The sequence below is a fragment of the Chelonoidis abingdonii genome, chromosome 7, assembly GCF_003597395.2.
Source record: "Chelonoidis abingdonii isolate Lonesome George chromosome 7, CheloAbing_2.0, whole genome shotgun sequence".
Classification (NCBI taxonomy): domain Eukaryota; kingdom Metazoa; phylum Chordata; order Testudines; family Testudinidae; genus Chelonoidis; species Chelonoidis abingdonii.
The window spans coordinates 63,907,316-63,928,642 of NC_133775.1; the positions used below are offsets into that span (position 1 = coordinate 63,907,316).

Genomic DNA, 21,327 nt, shown 5'->3' on the forward strand with positions numbered 1-21,327 from the left:
TTTGTGGTGTTTCTCCAATGGGATGCCACATTGTTTCCTTCCTTTATTAAAAGGATTTTGCTACACTCAGATTCTGTGCTTGTGAGAGGGAAGTATTGCCTCCTAGAGGCGCCCAGGAGGGTGTGATATGTAAGTGTCCCAGGTCACTGGGTGGGGGCTCGAGCCAGTTATGCATGGTGTTATTAAAACAGAACCCCTGGATACTGAACCCGGCCCTTGTTGCTGCCAACTCAGAGGGGCAGAAGGGTTACACATTAAATCTAATCAATCATAACCCCTAATGGACTAAAACAATTTCTCTAGCAAAACAAAACTTGATAATTTCTACTTATCAGCAAAAGCAAGTTCTAACAAGAAACTCAGACAGGCACCCAGTAAGAAATTTGCAGAAATTCAAGGTTATTTTGTCCATACTCCCTTCTATTACTATGAATCTGTCATTTTAATTTAACTATCCCTGTTAGTAATGCAGCTGATATTTTTCTGTCTATACCAAAGCCAAATACTCCTGATTTTATAGTTATATTTCCAATTTATGGTGGCTGAGCATACAAGATGGTTGCGAGTTATGCTAAGTCCATATGCTGTGAGTCATGTCAAGTCCAGGCCGCTCGTCACACTACTATCTGTCAACATAATTCCTTTGTTCTTAAAATCTCCCCTGAAGACTACATGTGTATTGCCTACAAGTAGTAAATCAATAATGTAAATATAGTTAAATCCTTGTTATTCCCCCTGCTAGGATTCTTGATGCATCCTCTACTTGTGGTATCCAAGAGATAAGTTTTCTGCTACAAGATCCATTTTCTATCTATCTGTTTGGCAGCCTATGTGAAATGCATGGTTGCCTCAGCCCAGTTTCCACTATATAGGTGTCCACATCACAAAAAAAAAAAGCTATCATGGCTGCCAGCGTTAGTGGAGAGGCCATGATACCAATTAGCCACTTTTAGTCAGAATCCCACATCTTAATTTCTGGACAGCACAAAGCTAGCACTTGTGAATTAACTAATAATAATTAATTGAGGTCACGATAATACAGATCCCAGCTTTGATTTCCCTACAGGGATTATGACTAGAGAACATTTTTCCATGTCAATGTGTCTAGTAATCAAGAATGGGATAAGAAAACCAGAACTGTTTCTAAATAGAACATTTTCCAATGAGCATTCCCTTATGCATCTTCCCTTTGTTTTTGCCCTAAACTTTTCAACAGAAAAAGATAACTTTAAGTGCTGCTGTTGTACTGCATCAGTGGTTCCTGTGCATAAAGTTGGACCGATTGATGGTGTCAGTTCCTGTAATCAGCAAATACTCTCTTCAAAGAAAGATCATCAGATAAGGCAAACTCTTTCACAGAAACAAAGTCTTTAAAACTCATTTTCCTGAGAGAATTGGGGAGGATTGTTATAAGTCTTCCTGCAGTACTGATTTACTGGAAAGACAAAGCCAGACCGGATTTCTGATCATACAAGTCACACTTCCAAAACGTGAGGGTGGAGTTGGGATGAGTTCTGGGAATGTGGAGATGGGAAAGAGGTGTTGGGCTGCGATCTAGTTTGCACACACAGGAAATTGTAAATGGCTCAGTGATGCATCGTGCTCCTACAAAGGGGACTTGAGGGGATAGAATCCAGAGGTTTCTTCCCACCCATCTAGTAGCGAAGAGTGGGGGGTTGTGATGTGGTGTATAGGGAACACTGATTACTTGCATTCCTCACTTAGCCAGAAGAAGGGGGTAGGGCAGAGGCTATTAATTTCAGATTTTGAAAAGATGATTTAGAACTAGTCTAAAGGGTTGTAAAGATTTGACAATTGGGGGAAGCAGTAGTGTCACTCCTCATCTAAGCGTGTGCATGGGTTAGCTTGAATCCAGCTAGCATAGGTAGCACTAGCACTGAAGACAGTGCATAGCAGGCTAGTGAGCCAAGTACACACGCAGGGTTTGTGCCAGGCTTGTACTTCCTGTCTTCAGCATGGGTAGTACAAGCCTGACATTGATCCTGAGTATTGACTTGGCTTGCTAGCCTGCTCTGCACTGTTTTCACTGCTATTGTTATCTATGTCAGGTAGGCCAGCCCATGCAAGGCTTTTGCTATGCAGACTTACCCAGAAGGGGAAGAACGATACTTGTGATAAATGAAGAGGGGGGTAGCTCCCTTTTATGGACACCCAGCCAGCCAGTTAGCTATAACATCCCTGTTAGTAGCTGTTCTCTACTGGCTTTACCTGTAAAGGGTTAAAAAGTCCATAGGTAAAAGGAAGGGAGTGTGCACCTGACCAAAAGGCCAATGGGAAGGCTAGAACTTTTTAAAAAATTCTCCTTTGTCTGTCTCTTTGTTGTTCTCCTGAGAGGAGAGAGGGCTGGAACTATGCTGTACGAGCTGGTGCCAGGTATGAAAAACCATCAAATCATACCTAGAAACTACTCATTTGAAACCCCAGATGTGTAAGTGGATCAGGAAATGTCTAGGAAGACGTGATTAAATTTCTCTCTTTTACTTCTTTATGGCTTGTGGATTCTTCTGTGCTAACCCCAGGTGCTTTTGTTTTGCTTGTAACCTTTAAGCTAGACCTCAAGAAAACCATTCCTGATGCTTAATTATTGTATTTGCTCTTTTTAGATCTAGAAATATCCTAAGTTCTAGATATATTTTCTTTCTTTTTGTTTTTAATAAAATTTACCTTTTTTAAAGAACAGGATTGGGTTTTTGTGTCCTTAGAGGTTTGTGCACAGGTTGTTTAATTAGCTGGTGGCAACATCTGATTTCCTTTGTTTTCTTTCTCAGCTTGGGGGTGTGTGTGTGAAGGGGCTTGAGGGTACCCCACAGGAAGGAATTCCCAAGTGCACCATCCTGGGTTTCCAAAGGGGTTTTTTGCACTTAGGTGGTGGCATTTATCCATCCAAAGCCGGAGGAAAAACTCCCAAGGTTACAACTTAATACAGCCCTGGAGTGGCCAGTATTAATTTTTAGAATCCTTGGGAGCCCCCACCTTCTGCACTCAAAGTGTCAGAGTGGGGAATCAGCCTTGACATGGTGTTAAAGGTGGGATCATCTTGAACCAGAAGCACAGACCTCAGGATTTTAAAAGGACACATTTTTCCTTTTGGCAGCCTGCAAAGTCAGGGAGGTTTGTTTTCTTTCTTTCTTCTTTTCCTTTCCTGCCTGAGGGGGAACAGGCACAAAAAGGGTTCAGTCTGAAAAGCCAGGGTGTCCAACAACCAATTTTTTTTTTCTAGCTTTGTGGCAACTAAATAGCTAGGCTATAGTAGGGCAGCCCTGTGCATGAGGTTGCAGTCGGGCACTCAAACCTTAGAGCAACCAGTCTTCCCAAAGCAGCACTCCACGGAGAAGACAGACCCAGATCAAGCCCAGACATCCTGCTCCATGACAGAAATGCAGAAAGGGGATGGGGGACTGGAGACTTCCCAGAAGGGAAGGGTCATCCCTCTCCAACCTGAGATCCTGGTGCCAGGATGAAGGGATGTCTTTAGTCCAGGCTGAGTTCTAACTGCGGAAGAAAGGAATTTCTTCTAAAAGATGAAGCACGTGAAATTGGAGGAGACACGCTTGAAGGCGGAAGCAGAGGAGAGGAGGGAGGGCGAAGGGCTTGGAGGCGGAAATGAAGCTGAAATACTTGGAGCTGGAAAATACTAAGCTGGATCAAGCAGGTAGCCTAACAGTCCTCTATTGCTCCCCATTCCAAGAAAATCCCCTCCAGACCAGTATATGGTGGAGATGAGGCCACCAGTCAGTGGACTCTTAGCAAAAGTGGCAGCTGAAATGCCTAAAGAACACATGAACAAGTACGAACTTTTTAAAACAAAAGACCAGAATTAGGATGGGGCTAACTCCTGAGCATGCCCGTCAGTGGTTCAGAGCTCAAAGGTGGAAACCAGACATGGCATTTTCCCTACACGCCTACCACATTGTAAAAAATTGGGATGCCTGGGTATGAGGAGCAAATGTTAAATCTTTGGAAGCTCTGTCTGTCCTAATACAAATGGAGCAGTTCTTAGAGGGTGTTCCTGAGGATATAGAAAGGTACTTCCTAGATTGGAAGCCCAAAATTGTAACTGAGGTGGGGAAGATCAGAGCCAAATGGGTGGATGGGGCAGAGAAGAAGAAATCTAGTAGCAGTTGCTGCGGATACCAGACAGGGCAACCCAAGACAATACCCCACAATCGGAGTCAGCCCAAGGCCCCACCTCACAAGGAGAAGCCCTCCACACAGCCAGGGAAACCCCAGATGCCCTCTCATCCTATCACCCTACTCTCCAACCACCCACCTCGCCCCAGCCCACAGTCAGTTGGGCAATGCTTTAAATGTAATGAGCTGGGACATGTGAAAGCCAACTGCCCCAAGAGCACCAGACTGCAACTCATCACCCCTGGGGTCCCACCTAGAGCCTTCAGGCCCCGTCTCACAAATACCCCCAGAGCAACGGGAAACTGTGTGTCAGCGGGAGGAAGATTACTGCGTGGAGAGACACTGGAGTACAGCACAGGTGTCAGCTATCCACCAATCCCTGGTGAACCCCAAATTCATCAACCCCGAGGCCCGAGTGACGGTGCAACCCTTTAAGGCCAGCTTTTTAAACTTGCCTACCCCCAAGATGCCTGTCCACGACAAGGACTAGTCAGGAATATGGACTTTTGCAGTCCATAATGATTATCCCATTTCCATGCTACTGGGAGAAGACTTAGACAACCATGTGAGGCTAACAAAAAGGGTGGGAACGGTCACCCACAGCCAGACTAAACAGGCCTCCACACCTAACTCCATTCCTGAGTCTCCTAGAAGAACCCAATCTGTGTCCTCTGATACCACAGGCCCGGGGACCCAGCCAGAGGTGGTGGAACCAGACCCCAGACCAAAGTCTATGGCAGCAGTTGTAAAACCAGTTCCTGGAACCCAGCCAGAACCAGTCCAAGGATCAGAACTGGCAGAGCAGTCAGCACCAGAGCCTATGCTTGCAAACCCACCAGTCAGGGGAACCAGCACCAAAGGGTGCCACAGAGTCTGCACCTGCAACAGCAGCTAAACTGGCGCAAAAAACTCAACCGGAGCATGAAATTTGACCAAGTGCACCAGAGAAGAGTAGTTTACAATAGATGGAGACACCCCCATCACCTGCATTGCTTCCATTGAGATCGAGCCCAAGTCCCAACCCAGCAAGGAACTAATGTCTCCAGCATCAAGGGAGCAGTTCCAGGCAGAGAAGGAAGCAGATAAATGCCTCAAGGGAGCTTGGACGGTAGCATGGAATGACTCATCCAAGGACAGAGAAAAGCTGTAACCTTGGGAGTTTAATACAAGCCTGGAGTAGCCAGTATTAATTTTTAGAATCCTTCTAGGCCCCCACCTTCTGCACTCCAAGTGCCAGAGTGGGGAATCAGCCTTGACAATACCCATCTTCAAACCTCAGACTTATTAACCTCCAAAACTAATGGCCAAATCCATATCCCTTAAAGTACGTGACTGTTGCTGCTGACTTTAGCAGGAGTAGGATCATGGACAATAAAACATAAGGAAAGCAAATGGGGAATTTAGAAGCTCCAGAGTTGTTTTTACTGGTTTCATCTCAAACAAATGACCTAAATGGATTATTTTCTTTATCTAGCTTTGGGCAATGATATGGAAAGGGGACATTAATCATACTATGTTAATTCTCCTGTTTCGTAGTTGCCTCTAGTGCCTGTGGTATAGCAGTAGTAAAACCTCCAAGTATAAAGCCTTAAAAGGTCTGATATAGAAAAACCTCAAGGATGTTTCAAGAAGCTGTAGCTAAGAATAAAGTGAGGAAATTAAGCAAAGGAAAATTCATGCTGAACATCAGGAAAAAGCAACAGTAGGTTCTGATAGTGAAGTATATTCTCAAAAGGATGTGGGGAATGCTACATTGCATGACTAGTGACATTTACAATGTGGGAGAATACAGCAGTAAGCCAGCTCAAGGTCTGCAGTAACTGGCTATTAGTTAATACCTTGTGTGTATTGCAAGGCACAAGTTCAAAAGGTGAATGCATTCAACTATCTGAGCTTTGCACTAGAAACCTAAGAACCAGGCTGCCATGGCTTATTGTCGCTGGAGGGTGACTCTCTTTTATATATATTATTTTTTTTCTAAAAGAAGTCTTCTGAAATAGTTTTGGGGACATGAGTGGGAGGAATTAGGCAACTCTTCCATTATGGAAAAAAGTTCCTTGCAGAAGGATACAATAAAGTAGTAGATGGTTATAAGCACCTTTTCATCAACAGAACACATCTAGGATTCTCTTTCTTGCGTATTGTTCTCCCAGTCCAATGGATTGCATTCCCTTAGCTCTTAGACTTTTGACTCCCTGAGGCAACAGTAAAGTGAGAGACACACACTGGTCATTATTGCACACAACAGGTTGTGACTCAGATTGGAAAACAGTAGCAATGCTCTGCCAACCTTTGTCCACAGCCTCCCTCCCTTTATGCCCAAACAAGTTGCCATTAAAAGTAGATTGAGCAGATTTTATAAGGTAATCACCCTTCTGTGCTTTGGCCAGTAGTGTAAATATCAACATTATACATAGGGCTCTTCGTTTTCAGCTTTTTCTTTTAATTTGCCAGGAATTTATCAGTGTTTATTCAAAATTTAAAAAACAGTGAAAAATGGGTAAAAGCTGAAAATGAAGGGCAGCGGGTGGTGGGAGAGGGGTGCTTGGTACTCACAATCTGCAGGGAGCAGGTGGTCTCAGCAGCGCGGGCCTGGACCCCTGCCTGTCTTCCTCCCTCACTGTGAAGAGGAAGATGGTGCTAGGATGAGGGGCCATGGAATGTGAAAGCTCCACTCCATGAGTACTGGACCCTTTGCCAGACAGAGCCCCCTCCCAATCCTAAGCCTTCAACATGGCCCCAGGGCACAGAGCCCTATTTGCTTCACTTGCCAGACAGAGTCCCCTCCTGACTCCACCAATAATCAGAAGATGCAGCCTTCCACTCTCCTCCTGACCCCTGCCTGTCAGCCAGGGGAAGCAGACAGGGCCCTGCTGAAGGGCCAGAGTCAGGAGGGGCTTTGTCCAGAGGGGGCCAGTACTCAGTGCAGTCTTCTGGTCCCCTCTGAACACTGGTCTTTCAGACCCTGTCCGCTTCTTTGGTGCAGTGGGGGAGCGAGATGGGTAGGGAGCTCAGAAAGCCCAACCACTGTGCTTAGGACAGAATGTGAAGACCATGCTAGAGACTTTTAGGTAGATAGGATGTAAGTTTGTAGTTTGAGTAGGATGTTAACAAGTTTTAAATCAAGCCCAGGTGAGGGTTGATTGCTAGCAATTACCATCTGATGACCCTTCAGTGGCTTACATTAAATGAATTGGTTTCAGTCCAGTCCTTAGTGGACCAGTGTCACTGCCACAATCAGAGTATTAACCACCACTCTTGGTGGGCAGCCTCAGCAGACAGGCCAAGAACTGAATTAGAATGGAAGCCGAGTTCCCTTACCTGTAGAGGTGGTCCCTGTAGAGCAGAGAGGAGGTAGATGGACGAAGCAAGTTGCACTGCTGCTTTCTCTCTTATGTCTGTTTTATGACAGAGAATTTAAGAGTCCCTCGCCTTGTCAATTTGGCACCTTCTGACAACACTTAAAAAAACTCATATGAAAAAAACAAATATATACAATTATATAGTGAAAATGAATTCTTCACCTTTTTCTCCCACTCACCCAAAGAAGGAAAAAGCAACTTGATCTATAAGACATTTCAGAACAACTCAACAGACAAAAAGGCAGCGGGGCATGGGCTATAAATCACATCTTTATTAAGATATTTAACAGGCACAATGGGGAATGACTGGATTAACTGGATATCTTAAAGGCCATTTCAATAATATACCGCATCAGTCCTTCATCAATAACTTTGACAGTTCTAGTCCTGAACACATTCCTCTCTTCTATGAATTTTTCAAAGATATGCACACCACCTCCCACCCCAAAATAATGTGCTTTGGTAGCCAAATACACGCAGCCATTTTTATCCAGCAGTTTAGAAATCGTATCATGCAAAGCACTGTAGTAGTCAGGATTGTAGATGGTCTCTGATGTGAGAATAAGGTCATACTTTGAAAAGGGTTTGTTGCCACTTAACAGGAGTTGGCTAAACTCAGTCCATTCTCCGGAAAAAAATCTGCACTTAGACATTAGAGCTTGTATGAGGTCTGCTTTCTTGTGCTTCTTTGAAGAAGGTTCACTGATTCCGCCATCACCACCACCATCAGTCCAGTTAGCCACTACGTTAGGCAAGGTTATTTCATCAATCACAGTGCGGTTATAGTCCTGAAAGTGGACTTTTTCAGCTTTTCTCTTTAATGCAAGTATTCCCAGCAGCCCAGCCCCACAACCAAGATCCAAGACTGTCTTGTTGATAAACTGCATTTCAGCCTTTGACAAATAATCCATGAGATCAAAAGTGCATTCCCATATTTTCAGCCCTCCTTCATAGATGCCTGTGATAAGATCAGAGTGAGAAGAAATACTTTTAGACACTATGTCTTCTTCATGGGAGTCATTCGAAAGGGTCATTTCCACCACAGAAATATTTACATAGTATAGGCCCTGTACAGTGTCCATAACTTTATTTTCTAACACTTTGCTGAAATCTCCAGGAATATTATGCTCTTTGGCAACTTTAAAGCCAGCTCGTTTCTTTGGCAGCACCTGGACCTGGCTTTTACCAGGGCTACAGTTTGCTACTGGATCTGTAGTTTTGGGTGTTGCCTCATGTGCACACACAGAGTCCTTGTGCACAACATTTTCTTCTGATGAAATTTCTTTGCTCTTTTCTGTAGATCTTCCTGGATTCAAAGCAGGCTGTGCAGATTCCAGCTGCAAGGCTGTATCACCAAGAGTCTCGAGTTCATTTTCTGCTTTCTCTTCAATAGAGAAGTTAAACTGAAAAGCCATTTTCCTATGAAGTAAGAAAAAAATAAATCACATCTTATATCCAAAGTTACAATTGGGCAGATACTCATCCAATGAAATTGTTAATATAAATGTGATTTTTCTTCTATGGCTTGTGCAGATAAGAACTTGCTCCCTGGCTGTAAGGCTGCTCTGCCACAGTTAAAAGCTGTCTGCAAAAGTCTTTATATTAGTCATCACTATGAAAGTCTCTACTTTGCAGGTATAATGTCCACTTTCTCTGCAAATTCATCTGTTGAATTCTATAAAAAGAGAATATATGTCAAATATCACATTTCATTAAATTGAAAGATAAATACTTTGCGCTTGTATCTATCCAAAGGACAACATAAGTTACAAATATTATCTAATGCCACCTTGTAACATCCCTTTGAGGTAAGCAATTTTTACTATTCCCATTTCAGGAAGTGAATGGCAGAGTTGAGTAAAGTCTGGTCTCCTGAATAATTTAAACTTGTGTTTTAGTCACAGCCTTCCTCCCTGCAAAGCACACCGACAAGTTCAAGAAGATATAAATCGCTTGCCTACAGGAAACTAAAATTTAAAATTTGATTGTCTGACAAGAAAATGTGATTATTCCAAATTTCAGACTGTGGGCTCATTCTCGTCTGTAAATTAAAAGATTATTGCTCTGCATTCTACTTGCTCTATTTTGAACCACTATGCCAGGGTTTCTCCTGTTCTTTTTCAGGGCATCTGATTTTCACTTAGTATTATATGTTTGGTTTTGTCCTCACTTTACAATAAAAGTGACACCATCAGTCAGAAACTGTGCCAGAAATAAGACATTTTCTAATTTGAATAAGAATTCTAATATCTAAATAATATTATGGCTCATATGCATACCTATCTAGTTTGAAAACTAGATCCAGCCACACAGACTAGCACTACTCTAGTTCTCCACTAGCACCGCCTACAATAGGGTGACCAGATATCCTGATTTTATAGGGACAGTCACTATTTTTGGGTCTTTTTCTCATATAGGCTCCTATTATCCCTAACCCCCATCCCAATTTTTCACACTTGCTGTCTGGTCGCCCTAGCCTGCAGCTGCACTAATTCTGCACACATTTCACCCCATGCTTAACCTTACTCCTGTGAGCAATCCCATTGCTTTGGGGGCTTCTTGTCTTTAATGGAGGCCAACAATCTTGTGAGCAGAGTTTAGCAAGTGCATAAATGTTTGCAGGATTGGGGCCTTGGGCTCTGTTCTTCTCACATTACTATTTGTGCTACAGTAGCCTCTAGAGTTGAAGATCGTGGCCCCATTGGGCTGGGCACTGTACATGTAGAGCAAGAGACCGTTTGTCCTGAAGAATTTGCAATCTCTAAAGAGACCAGACACAGGATGAGAGGGGAAAAAGAGGCAGAGAGTGCAGGAGTGTGACTTGCCCAGACACTCAACAGGCCAATGGCAATAGCTGGGAACAGATGCCATGTCTCCTGACGCCCACTCCCCTGCTCTATCTGCTGCTTCCCCAGAACAAATCTGTCCCTGTCCCCTCCCTTGTCCCTGGCTGGCTGGGGGGAGAGAGTCACTCACCCTGCCCGGGGCCCCTCCTTGTCTCTGGCTGGTTGGGGAGAGGGGATCACTCACCCTGCCCAGGCCCTGGCTGGGTGTGGGGGAGGGGGTCACTCACCCTGCCCCGGGCCCCCCTTGTCCCTGGCTGGGTGTGGGGGAGGGGGTCACTCACCCTGCCAGGGGTCCCCCCATTGTCCCTGGCTGGCTGGGGGGAGGGGGTCACTCACCCTGCCCGGGGCCCCCCTTGCCGGCTGCGGGGGAGGGGGTCACTCACCCTGCCCGGGGCCCCCGCGGCTCTAGCGCGCAGGGTAACATACAGCACCTACTGGCCCTTCCCGCCCTGTGCCGAGACCGGCCGCCTCACTCCGCCGCGCGCTCTGCCCCTCCCCACGCGGCGCGGGGGCTGCCGGGACAGCGCGCCGCGCCGTGACTGCCGGTGCGGGAGTGAGCCGGGCCGGCCGGACCATGTCCCCGGCGGACCCGAGCTGCTGCTGCGGGAGCTGGGTGGCTGGGACGGGGCGCTCTGCCGCCAGGAGCTGCCCTGCGTCCTGCCCCGCCTGCTCATATCCTTCTGCGGGCCCGGCGTGTCACTGGGGCTGTTGAGTGCTGTGGGGTTCACTGGGTGCGGCTGGGCGATGCAGGGTGTCAGTGGGCACGAATGGGCTGTGAGTGCTGTGGGGTGTCACTGGGTGCGGGGCTGGCGATGCAGGTGTCAGTGGGGCACGAATGGGCTGTGAGTGCTGTGGGTGACACTGGGTGCGGCTGGGCGATGCAGGGTGTCACTGGGGCACGAATGGGCTGTGAGTGCTGTGGGGTGACACTGGGGTGCGGTGGGCGATGCAGGTGTCACTGGGGCACGAAGGGCTGTGAGTGCTGTGGGTGTCACTGGGGTGCGGTGCGCGATGCAGGGTGTCAGTGGGACACGAATAGGGTGTGAGTGCTGTGGGGTGTACATTGTGGTGGCGGCTGGGCGATGCAGGGTGTCAGTGGGACACGAATAGGGTGTGAGTGCTGTGGGGTGACATTGGGGTGCGGCTGGGCGATGCAGGGTGTCAGGGGGCATGAATGGGCTGTGAGTGCTGTGGGGTGACTGGAGCAGCTGGCAGTGATCGGGCACTGTGGGGTGGGGCTGAGGTGCTGCAGGGTGTCACTGGGATTGAGACTTTGTAGGGTGTCACTGGGGCAGTGTTGGGGCACTGTAGGGTATCACTGGGGTGTTGCAAGATGTCACTGCTGTGAGGCTGGGATGCAGGGCTAGAGCCAGGGCACTGGGGGGTGTCGCTGGGGCCAGGCTGCTGTGGGGGTGTTGTTGGGACAGGAATGGAACTGATGTCAGGTGCTGATGGGGTGGCACAGGGGCAGAGTTGTGGGTGTTGGAGGTAGGGATAGGGCGGGTGTCTGCACTGATGAGAGCTGATGTGGGGTAGCTGTTGGGTGGCATTGGGGCAGTCATAAGGTTGATGGGTTAATGCAGGGTCTCCATTGCCCAGCACTGTTGGTTTCTGACTGCCAGGCACCCATAACTGTTTGCAGCCCATAGCCTTTCTTACCCTGTTCTCCAACCTTAGCTACCAGTTGTCACTAGGTTTCTCTGACTTCCTCCCTACTCCCATTGCTGTGTATTGTGTTTAGTTTTTGTACCCTTATCCCACTAACCCCTCAAACTGTTAAGTTCCTTCAGGGCTCTGGATGAGTGTGGGACTCCCCCTCGCAGAGCGGCTTTCGGGGTCCTGGCTTTTCAGTCTAACTTTTCTAAAGATGAGGTTACCAAAATAAAAATAACAGAGTATCACTGAATTCTGAAAATAAAGAACATGTGAGCCTAGTTAGCAAATGTAACAGCAGTGCAGTAAAGTGAAAATTCAATTTAAAAAGAATTCAGTATTCCAAAGGGGTAAATTTTGAAATGTAGCAACCCTGAATTCTAATAATCTTCTTAAAATAACACTTTACAAGAATAAACATGTAAAAGGAAAAGTGCAGTGAAAAGAAGATTCTGATTCTGACACTGAATTATGAAAGATGAGTAAAAGAAGTTATGAGCACCAACTTTTAGTTATTTAAAGTTATTGAATGTTGTTTTTTATGTAGAGAGACAAGGTGGGTGAGGTAATATCTTTTGTTGGACCAACTTCTGTTGATGACAGAGACAAGTTTTTGAGTTCCACAGAGCTGTTCTTCAGGTCTGGGAAAGGAAATGCCAGCCTCACAGCAAAATTCAAGGTGGAACAGATTGTTCAGCATAAGTAGTTAGCACATATTGTAAGGGACCATTGAAGGTAGAGTGGCTTGTTTACTCTTCTGCTGTCGTAGGACAAAGGAGGGGGTTTATGGGTTACAGATTGTTGTAATAAATTGTAAATCCACAGTCTCTCTCTTGGGTCCATGATTTTTTGAAAGCATTGTGCAGGTTTCTTTTGAGAATGAGGACATAAGTCAGCAGACAGAATGAACGCTATGTGAAAAGTGTTCACCCACAGAGGCTATAGGGTGTTTTTGCTGCTGGGAGTTCCTTTACCAGACCTGAAGAACCTGTGACTCAAAAGCTTGTCTCCAATAGGAGTTGGTGGAATAAAGATATTACCGCACCTGCCTTGTCTCTCTAATATCCTGGAAACATTACACGAGTACAACTGCACTGCATGCTATCTTTTATGTAGACAATCTGATTAACAATAGGATAGAGAGTGCTGTTACTGGAATGCATTGGAAAGTAGGAATAATTCAAAATTATACACAAAATTCTATTCATTTCTGTATTTGATTAAAGTAGTTAAGTAACATTTTGTTGTTGTTGTTGCGCTAATTCACTTTGGAGAAGGTATCTGTGTGTATATAGTTACATTTATATTGGTCCTAATCCTGCAAGCATTTAAACTCATGGTGGATGCTACTAAGGAAATAGTGCCATTGCTTTACCACATCCTTTTAAGTGTTTGCAGAACTGGAGTCATAGCAACTTCCATAATAGGATTAGTCTGTACATACTTGGGTTTCTTTTCTTTAACATTTTTACTCTGTGTATCAAAATTCTGACGACTGGACCGAGCATATTCGTAAGTTATAACTTTATTTGGTGTTACAGTGCCTCTTTCCTATAAGCCTTTTTGTTTTACAATTATTGTACTGTAGTCTCCATGTTAATTACAAATACTTTTACAAAACCAAGGAAGATAATATTATAAGACAATCTTCAGTAATCACAGACATTCTGAACAACTTAAAAACAAAAAGAGAAATAGATTCGTGTGTGTGTATGAAGATCTTGTTTTTCCTTTTGGGCCATTGATAATTGCTAGGGTATTTATTAAAAATAGAATTTCTTTTCACTTTCTGTCTCATTTGTACACTGGTATCACAATTTGTCATCAGCATGGAAGTGGTTCTGAGCCAGGCATGGGCAAACTTTTTGGCCTGAGGGTCGCATCAGGTTTCAGAAATTGTATGGAGGGCCGGTTAGGGGAGGGGGTCGTGGTCTGGCCCCCACCTCCTATCCGCCCCTCCCCCCCAGGATTCCTGCCCCATCCACCCCCAGCTCCCTGTCCCCTGACTGCCTCTGGACCCCCTGCCCCGACTGCCCCCGCCGGCCCTTCCAATCCCCCCCCCCTCATTCCTGACAGCCCTCCAGGGACCCCTGTCCCATCCAACCATCCCTTCTCCCTGTCCCTTGACTGCCTCTGGAATCCCTGCCCCTGACTGTCCCCCACTGCCCTATCCAACCCCTCCTCTCATTCCTGACTGCCCCCCCCCCGGGACCTCTACCCCCATTCAACCCCCTGTTCCCTGCCCTCTGACTGCCCTGACCCCTGCCCACCCAAACTCCCCTGCCCTCTATCCAACCCCCCTGCTCCCTGCCCCCTTACCATTTCCTGGAGCACCGGTGGCTGGCAGCACTACAGCTGCACTGCCTGTCTGGAGCCAGCCACGCCGTCAGCACTGCACAGCGTAGAGCACTGGGTTAGGCTGGGCTCTGCAGCTGCACTGCTCCGGAAGCTCACAGCCCCTCACGCCCAGAGCATTGTGTCCGCAGTGGGGTGAGCTGAGACTGCGGGGGAGGGAACATGAGGGGAGGGGCTAGCCTCCCGGGGCAGGAGTGCAGGGGCTGGGCAGGAGAGTCCTGTGGGCCGGATGTGGCCGGTGGGCCGTAGTTTGCCCACCTCTGTTGTAGTCAATGTGGCCTGGTATCCTATCTATATTATATAGTGCTGTATATCAGACTGTTGCTTCTTGGGAAAGTAAAGATCCCTATATTCATGCACCTCTCCAAATGGGCATTGTTATGGGGGCAGGGTGGGATTCCTTCCTTCCTTCCTAACTCTCTCAGGCTATCAATTTTATTTGTTAGGGTCGCTATCCCCTTTTACCATCAGAAAGAATACTTGTGCAGTTGCAAGTATTTTTATTATAGCGGGACTTTGGTAGTGGTATCTTTTTGATCATTTTATGGTGTTCTCCTTTACTGCAAATATTTTGCTTCACAGGTGTGCTGAAGATTCTGACTGAAATGTTTCTGCCTCATATCAACCTTTCAGAATTAGAGCAAACCTTTTTCTCAAAAGTGTTACCCAAGGTATGATGTCTTCCGTAATGTGAAGAATCAAACATGAATACAGTATTAAAAACCTGGTTACTACAAGGTCTGTAGTAGTTTGTATGATAGAATTCTTGTTTTGAAATCAAGCTAATGTTTGAAATACGTTCCCTTTCACTCTAAAATGATCTCATGATTCTATATCCTGAGTCCTGCTCCTGTGATTTTTATTGTTGGCCTCAATGGCAGGAACAGTGGGCCAATGATGTTATGCATGATGGAGTCAATAATAAAGTGAATTTTAAAAGCCTGTTTTGAGAAAAATTGACCTGTTAAAACAGACAATAAGCAACTGCAGAATTACATTATTATGATTATTATTATAATTTGAGGGTGCTTCTTTGGCTAAATAAATTGCAAGGCCCAAGACCAAAGTATTTGTAGCAAATAATCTATAAGGCCAAATTAACCTAAGATATGGTCAATCCTGACAACATGACATACTCCCTATTTATTATAGCTATACTGAAATTCTTAAATTAAATATTCACATTTTAAATGAAATAGAAGAGACTACAATAGGAGTTGCCTAGCTCCCATTGTCTGTAGGGGTTTAATTCCCTAGAACCCCTGCTTGTAGACAACAGGAAGTCTGTAAGAGCTCCTGGTCAGTTCCTACTCCAATATTAATCATCTCAACAGATTTTCAGAGCATAGAAAGAAACTGGTTCATAATGTGCATATCCTAAACCTTTGTAATTTCACCACATCAGTGATGCAACGTTCTATATATGCTTGGAAAGAGCTGCTTATATCTTTCCAATTCCATGACTAACAACGCTAAGGCATCAAGACCAACCACAAGAAAAACAAATCTTCAAAATGGCATGATCTCCAAACCTTTTCAGAATAATGACAAACAAAACAAAACTCTCTATCACCAAAATGATTGATTTGAACCAAACTTAAGAGAAGTCTGTGCTAGGGTATGATGTATTATATAAAATTTGTAGTAATGTGAATATTGGTTAAAGTTGGGGTTGGAGGTTAAATGGGAAGCTCCTTTAAACTAACTATAGAGAGACTTATTTCTGTGTAATAACAGAATACATGATATCTGCCCTCATCTTAAATAGAAGTGCGACCTATGGAAACTGCAGGTTATGACATGCAGTACTTCTTGCTTCAAACAGCTAGGCTGTGAAGCATAAGTGTCTGCATTCCACACCTCCATACCAAAAATGAAGTGGATGTATGATGGGTGCCCTGGTTTTATACTGGGTATATGTTGGAGTCTAATAATATCAGTTTTATTTTAATTTGCTTTATTCTGACAGGCAATACAATTATTTGATGATTTGTTGTATGAATTATCCAGTCAAGCCAAAGGACTAACCAGCCAGAACATAGAATTATGCAAAGCGGTGAGGAATGTTTTACAGGTAAGTCTATTGAAATGAGCTGTAAGAGCAGTGGTTAGGTGATTATATGTTTTTTTACCAAAACTGTGGAGAGATTTGTGAAGTGTTTGTGCCAGTAACAGCTGAATGTAAAATTCCATTCTGGATTTGTCATAGTGCAACTAGTTTGAATATGTGAGGCAGTGTCCATATATTTCTGTTGATAAAGGGTAGTTCAGCATATGTATAAATATTTTCAGGATTGCGGCCTTAGACCTCCAGCCCTCATCATTGTTAGTCTTGATTTTCATCATGTTGCATTGTGAGGTTTCGTGTTTATCTGTCATTGACTCTATATGATATTCTGTCATCAATAATAAAGATTCTGCCAGCCAGATTCTGCCCTTCGTGACACACATGGAGTTCTATTGTATACATTTATGTTACAAAAGTGTAACTAAGGGTAAAATTTAACCTGCAGTTGGATTTGAGTTAAAAATTTGATAGATCATGTGTAAGGCAGAATAGAATCCAGTTTTTAATCCAAGATCTGGACTGGGTCAGCAGTGCTAACAGTAGTAAAAAAAGAAAAAAAAGCAAGCAGATGTTGTTCTAAATGCTCTCAAGGAGTTGAGCCAGTATTTAGGAAAGTGCCATTTTTTTCATAATCACATTTTAGGATATAACTGTGCTTTGACAGCTCTGTTAGTTGATACTGTCAATCTTGAAATAATAAATAACTGATAAACAGCAGACAATACAAACATGATTCTCATGTAAAGAGAATATGACATCACAGAAAAGCAGTGGTCTGAAACTGCTGCTGTCTTTTTTTTACAGAGCTTCATTCATCTTTCTGGCTTCCTAATACTTTTCCGTTTGCTAATGTCCTAAAAGACAGAGAACAGTTTAGCCAAATGCACAAGGGAAGAGCTGCTTAACAATTTTTGCTTTTTGAATTAACTGCTGCAGTGTATTGTTATAGATTGTGCCTTCAGTGATGATGATCTCACTTGCAGACTATGGTGCAGCTGTTGGAAACTCTGACGGGTTGTGTGCGACATATCTGTACCCTGCAGGAGCCTGTGCCTCTAGAGAGTATCCGTAGCCTTCCCTCTTCCATTCTTTATGTAATCAAAAACACATTTATGCACTGCAAGGTAGGTCTCTGGATTAATAGGAGAAAAAACTATTCTAGATCTAGTTATAGATCGTTTAAAAAATCCTTTGAGATGTGATTTTGCTTTGAAAAGTTACTTTTATGGCTTTCCATATTTGTCGTCTCAATATTGGATCAAATGTGCTCAATTTACAAGTATGAAGATGGCTTTTCCAACTGCCAGCTTTGCAAACTCAGCATGGCTTCTGAAAGCCAAGCTCAGTTATTTCCATCTTGTGCATTATTACCAATAATAAAGGTGGTTCTGATGAAATTCATACCGTTTAAGAAGAGAAGGGATCATTAGATTATCTAGTCTGATCTGTATACCACAGGCCATTACACTTCATCTGGTTACTCCTGTATTGTACCCAATAAGTTGTTTAACTAATTAGGCCCTCATTTACACCTGTGCAAGCCCATTGTCTTCAGTGGGTTTGCAGAGGTGTAAGTGATTATGGATGTGTTAATATTAACCCTATGATTCAGTGCAAATTTCAAGGGATTGGGATTAAAAACTTTGTGTTATGTATAAAAATACGTTGGTGTCACATTTACAGCACCTGGAGATGGAGGAGAACTGATTGTTGTGCTTGAAACCTTTACTGCTCTAAGCAGTGCCACTATCATAAGACATAGTAATTTGTCATCCATCCTACTGGCATCAATTTCCCTTTTGAGCTTGTCTGCCTTGCTTATTAGAACCTTTAAATACTTATGGAGCCAGATTACACAGTGAGACCTTGCTAAGGACTTCTCCAGTAGGCAATCTATTATTAAGAAATACTTTAAAGTAGTGGGAAACTTTTGGGATACAACTATGTTTATCATGAAGTATGGTCCTAGATTTTGGTAGAAATCTGATTTTAGAGTCTTGCATCAAGGGTCTGATCCAAAGTTCAGTTAAATCAGTAGAAAGACTCTTGCTGATTGACTGGTCTTTGGATCAGGCCCTAAGTGAGTAGGATTTTGTTTTTCATGAATAGTAACCACAGATGGTTATTTAAAATCTACAGCTCTTGGTGGTTGTGTGAGTTGAAGTAGATGTTTGTATTCCATGATTCTGCGCCCATTGGCATTTGTAACAAAAATCCCATTGATTTCAGCAGGAGCAACATCAAGTCTTGATTCTCAAACATTTTCTAACTCTCCCTAATCCCACATTTTCTACAGGACAGCGAGTCACTGTACAGTGGGTGCCTGCACTTGATTTCTGACCTCCTCCAATCTCTGTTTAAAGAGACCTATTCTCTTCAAAAGCAGCTTATGGAGCTGCTTGATATGATCTCTATGGAATCTGCTTCTGCTGAGGACAGTATTGTAGATATGGTGTCAGGTTTGTATATGAAAAATGTTTCTTTATCCTGCCCAGCCCCCTGTTTTCTACAGACGGTGGGCCTGATCCCCCCCCCAAAATGCAGAGCACTTCCTGCTAGATGTTGAGCACCCTCAATTCTTGTTGCCTTCAGTGGGAGTTAAGGGCGTTCAGCACCCGATAACTGGTCAGTTTTCCAGAACTGGAAGGGGTTTTGCAAATGCAGTGATGTGACAGCTGTGTTTGGGGTTTTTTCAGGCATTGAATATACAGGTCCATTTAAATTCAGTGTGTGTTTGCTCTTGCTGTTCCCTCTGCAGTGATCCACACTGTGCTGGAGATCTGCTCTGTCATTTCCAACATGGACCATGCCCTTCATGCCAACACATGGAAGTTCATAATCAAGTATGTTTTAATACTTTGAAGGTTGCTGTTGTGTATTCCAAGTGTTTTTTAGAGCCATTGGTTTATAACTTGTTTAAAGCTGGACTTTTCAAAAGTGCCTATGGGAGGTGGGGCCCTGATTTCCACTAAAGTTCAACTAGTTATGCATTCTCAGTGGAAAAACTTATAAGCCTTCTGTGCTTCAATAAATAGTCACAATGGGACTAGAGAGGTTCTGTCTCTGAGTTCCTTGGCATTTGTCGGGACACTGCTGCATTAGTGCACTCAGAAACCCTGGTGACGGGTGCAGTGTAGGAGCCTAGACAGAGTAGATTAGGGTCTGTGGAATAGTGCTCATTATGGCCTGTTCTCTTGATTTGTTTCTGACAATTAAGCATCTGATCCTGTTCCTCTTTGGCTTTGTTAGGCAAAGCCTCAAGCACCATTCCCTTCTACAGAGCCATTTGAAACACACAGACATCCTCAGTGGCCTGTGCAAGGACACCCTCGTCTCGTTCCATTCCTGTTTGCAGCTGGCTGAGCAGATGAAGCTGTCTGGGACGCAGGTGAATGAACAATCCCCCAAAACTACTTTTGGGCTTGAGAAAGAGTCGGGTTAGGAAACACTGCGAAGATAGATATGTTTGCTAAGCAGTGTTACTGATGAAAAAATAGTCTCATTTTACACACTAGATACTTTACGTTGCTTACAAGGTTCTCTAGAAAAGCACATTGAAAGGGAGTCTAATAGCACTGGTTAGTGTCCAGGATACTTTGGGTAGATACAAAGAGTATTCTCCCTCCCACCCAACCTCCAGTACTCTATCAGGAATCTCATTCATTTCACATACTGCTGCTTTCCCTAGGTCAATTAAAAGACAAACAAATTTTGAAGATTCCTGTGAAAAATTGTTTTGAGATTCCAGGGACATCATCCATTCTTAGAGGTTTCCCCCAATTTCTGCTGTGTTTGTGTGGAATACAAGCTTCCTTTAACAAACAAAATAAAGTTTCTAGCCCTGTTAATAATGTATCTTGCAATGTTGCTTTCTTTGATATCTTCTTAGTCTGTCCATGGTGTTTTCATTGCTGCTTTCCTTTTTGATAGGAGAGCACTGACTACAAGTTGTTCCAGAGGACAGTCAAACTGTGTAGATTCTTTGCTAATTCTCTTGTTCACTACATCAAGGTAAGATTGATTATATGGGTCCTACATGAGTATGAAACTAACTCTGCACTGTGCAAATAGACACACTGATCAAGTATTTTGTGTTGCTACCCCATACTTATGACTGTGGTATCTGGATGACATAATTAACACCCATACTTACCTGCTTGTGATTTATTATCTCACATATAATACAATTTGGATACCTAATACTGTTCACTACTTCTGCCTATCTTTTGCAAAATAGCTGCTTTGCTGTATTCTTCCAGCTGAATATCATGCTCTCTGACTCCATCAGATTTCACATGCTAAGCAGGGTCAGTACTGTAACTGGATGGGAGCAGCGAGATGCAGCAGGCATTGGCTTCATTTGAACTTGTTCCATTGCTGAGAAACCAATATGACCATTTGCCACTAGGAGGATGAATTTGATAGCATGAGTTGCCTGCAGACCCATGGGGGTCCACAGACTATGTCTAAGATTTCCAAAGTGGGTCCATGTCTCCATTCAAAAATGTTTAGGGGTCTGCAAATGAAAAAAGGTTGAAAACCACTGTTCTAGTGGATTAAGTACAGGACTGAGAATAAAGGATTCCTTCATTCAAGTCCTGTCTCTGAGTCTTTGGCTTTGGTCAAGCCATTTAACTGTTGTGCCATAGTTTCCGTGTCTACAGAATTGGAATATTAATACACACATCTACCAAGTGACGGTGTGAAAGGGAAACAGGTTCACCATTGGCTTTAGGGCCTAGTGGTTTCGACCCCCAACTTACTCGAACAACTGCCCTTTGCAACATTTGTCTAGATGTTGGCAACTATCTATATTGCCAGCACAAATAGTTGGATTCCATTTCTGCAGCAGGAGGCTGGAAGGGTGATACCTGAAGATCTCAATCACTGT

General features: G+C 44.1%; 2 protein-coding genes across 10 annotated transcripts in view; one reads left to right on the forward strand and one right to left on the reverse strand.

The window, feature by feature from the left end:
• Nucleotides 1-7,768: 7,768 nt before the first annotated feature.
• Nucleotides 7,769-10,859, reverse strand: METTL18 (methyltransferase 18, RPL3 N3(tau)-histidine). 6 transcript variants are annotated; one of them, XM_032806169.1, is made up of 2 exons: nucleotides 10,796-10,859; nucleotides 7,769-9,189 (listed from the first exon to the last, which is right to left on the reverse strand). In XM_032806169.1, the coding sequence occupies exon 2, from the start codon at nucleotides 8,927-8,929 to the stop codon at nucleotides 7,826-7,828; it is 1,104 nt and encodes a 367-aa protein (XP_032662060.1). In that variant the 5' UTR covers nucleotides 8,930-9,189; nucleotides 10,796-10,859; the 3' UTR covers nucleotides 7,769-7,825. The 6 variants fall into 6 exon arrangements, with proteins under 6 accessions (XP_032662060.1, XP_032662063.1, XP_032662061.1 ...); XM_032806172.2 differs by having other exon boundaries at nucleotides 7,769-8,933; nucleotides 10,796-10,847; XM_032806170.2 differs by lacking the exon at nucleotides 10,796-10,859 and adding an exon at nucleotides 10,744-10,765.
• Nucleotides 10,849-21,327, forward strand: part of FIRRM (FIGNL1 interacting regulator of recombination and mitosis) — a 34,524-nt gene continuing 24,045 nt past the window's right edge. For 2 of the 4 annotated variants that reach the window (XM_075067938.1, XM_075067940.1), the window contains exons 1-8: nucleotides 10,927-11,031; nucleotides 13,485-13,525; nucleotides 16,338-16,442; nucleotides 17,420-17,560; nucleotides 18,733-18,895; nucleotides 19,195-19,279; nucleotides 19,686-19,824; nucleotides 20,367-20,447. In XM_075067938.1, coding sequence (XP_074924039.1) covers nucleotides 10,935-11,031; nucleotides 13,485-13,525; nucleotides 16,338-16,442; nucleotides 17,420-17,560; nucleotides 18,733-18,895; nucleotides 19,195-19,279; nucleotides 19,686-19,824; nucleotides 20,367-20,447 — 852 coding nt within the window. In that variant the 5' untranslated portion in view covers nucleotides 10,927-10,934. Of the gene's footprint in view, nucleotides 11,033-13,484; nucleotides 13,526-14,950; nucleotides 15,040-16,337; nucleotides 16,443-17,419; nucleotides 17,561-18,732; nucleotides 18,896-19,194; nucleotides 19,280-19,685; nucleotides 19,825-20,366; nucleotides 20,448-21,327 lie in introns of all 4 variants that reach the window. The other 2 variants (XM_032806144.2, XM_075067939.1) reach the window with 2 other exon arrangements.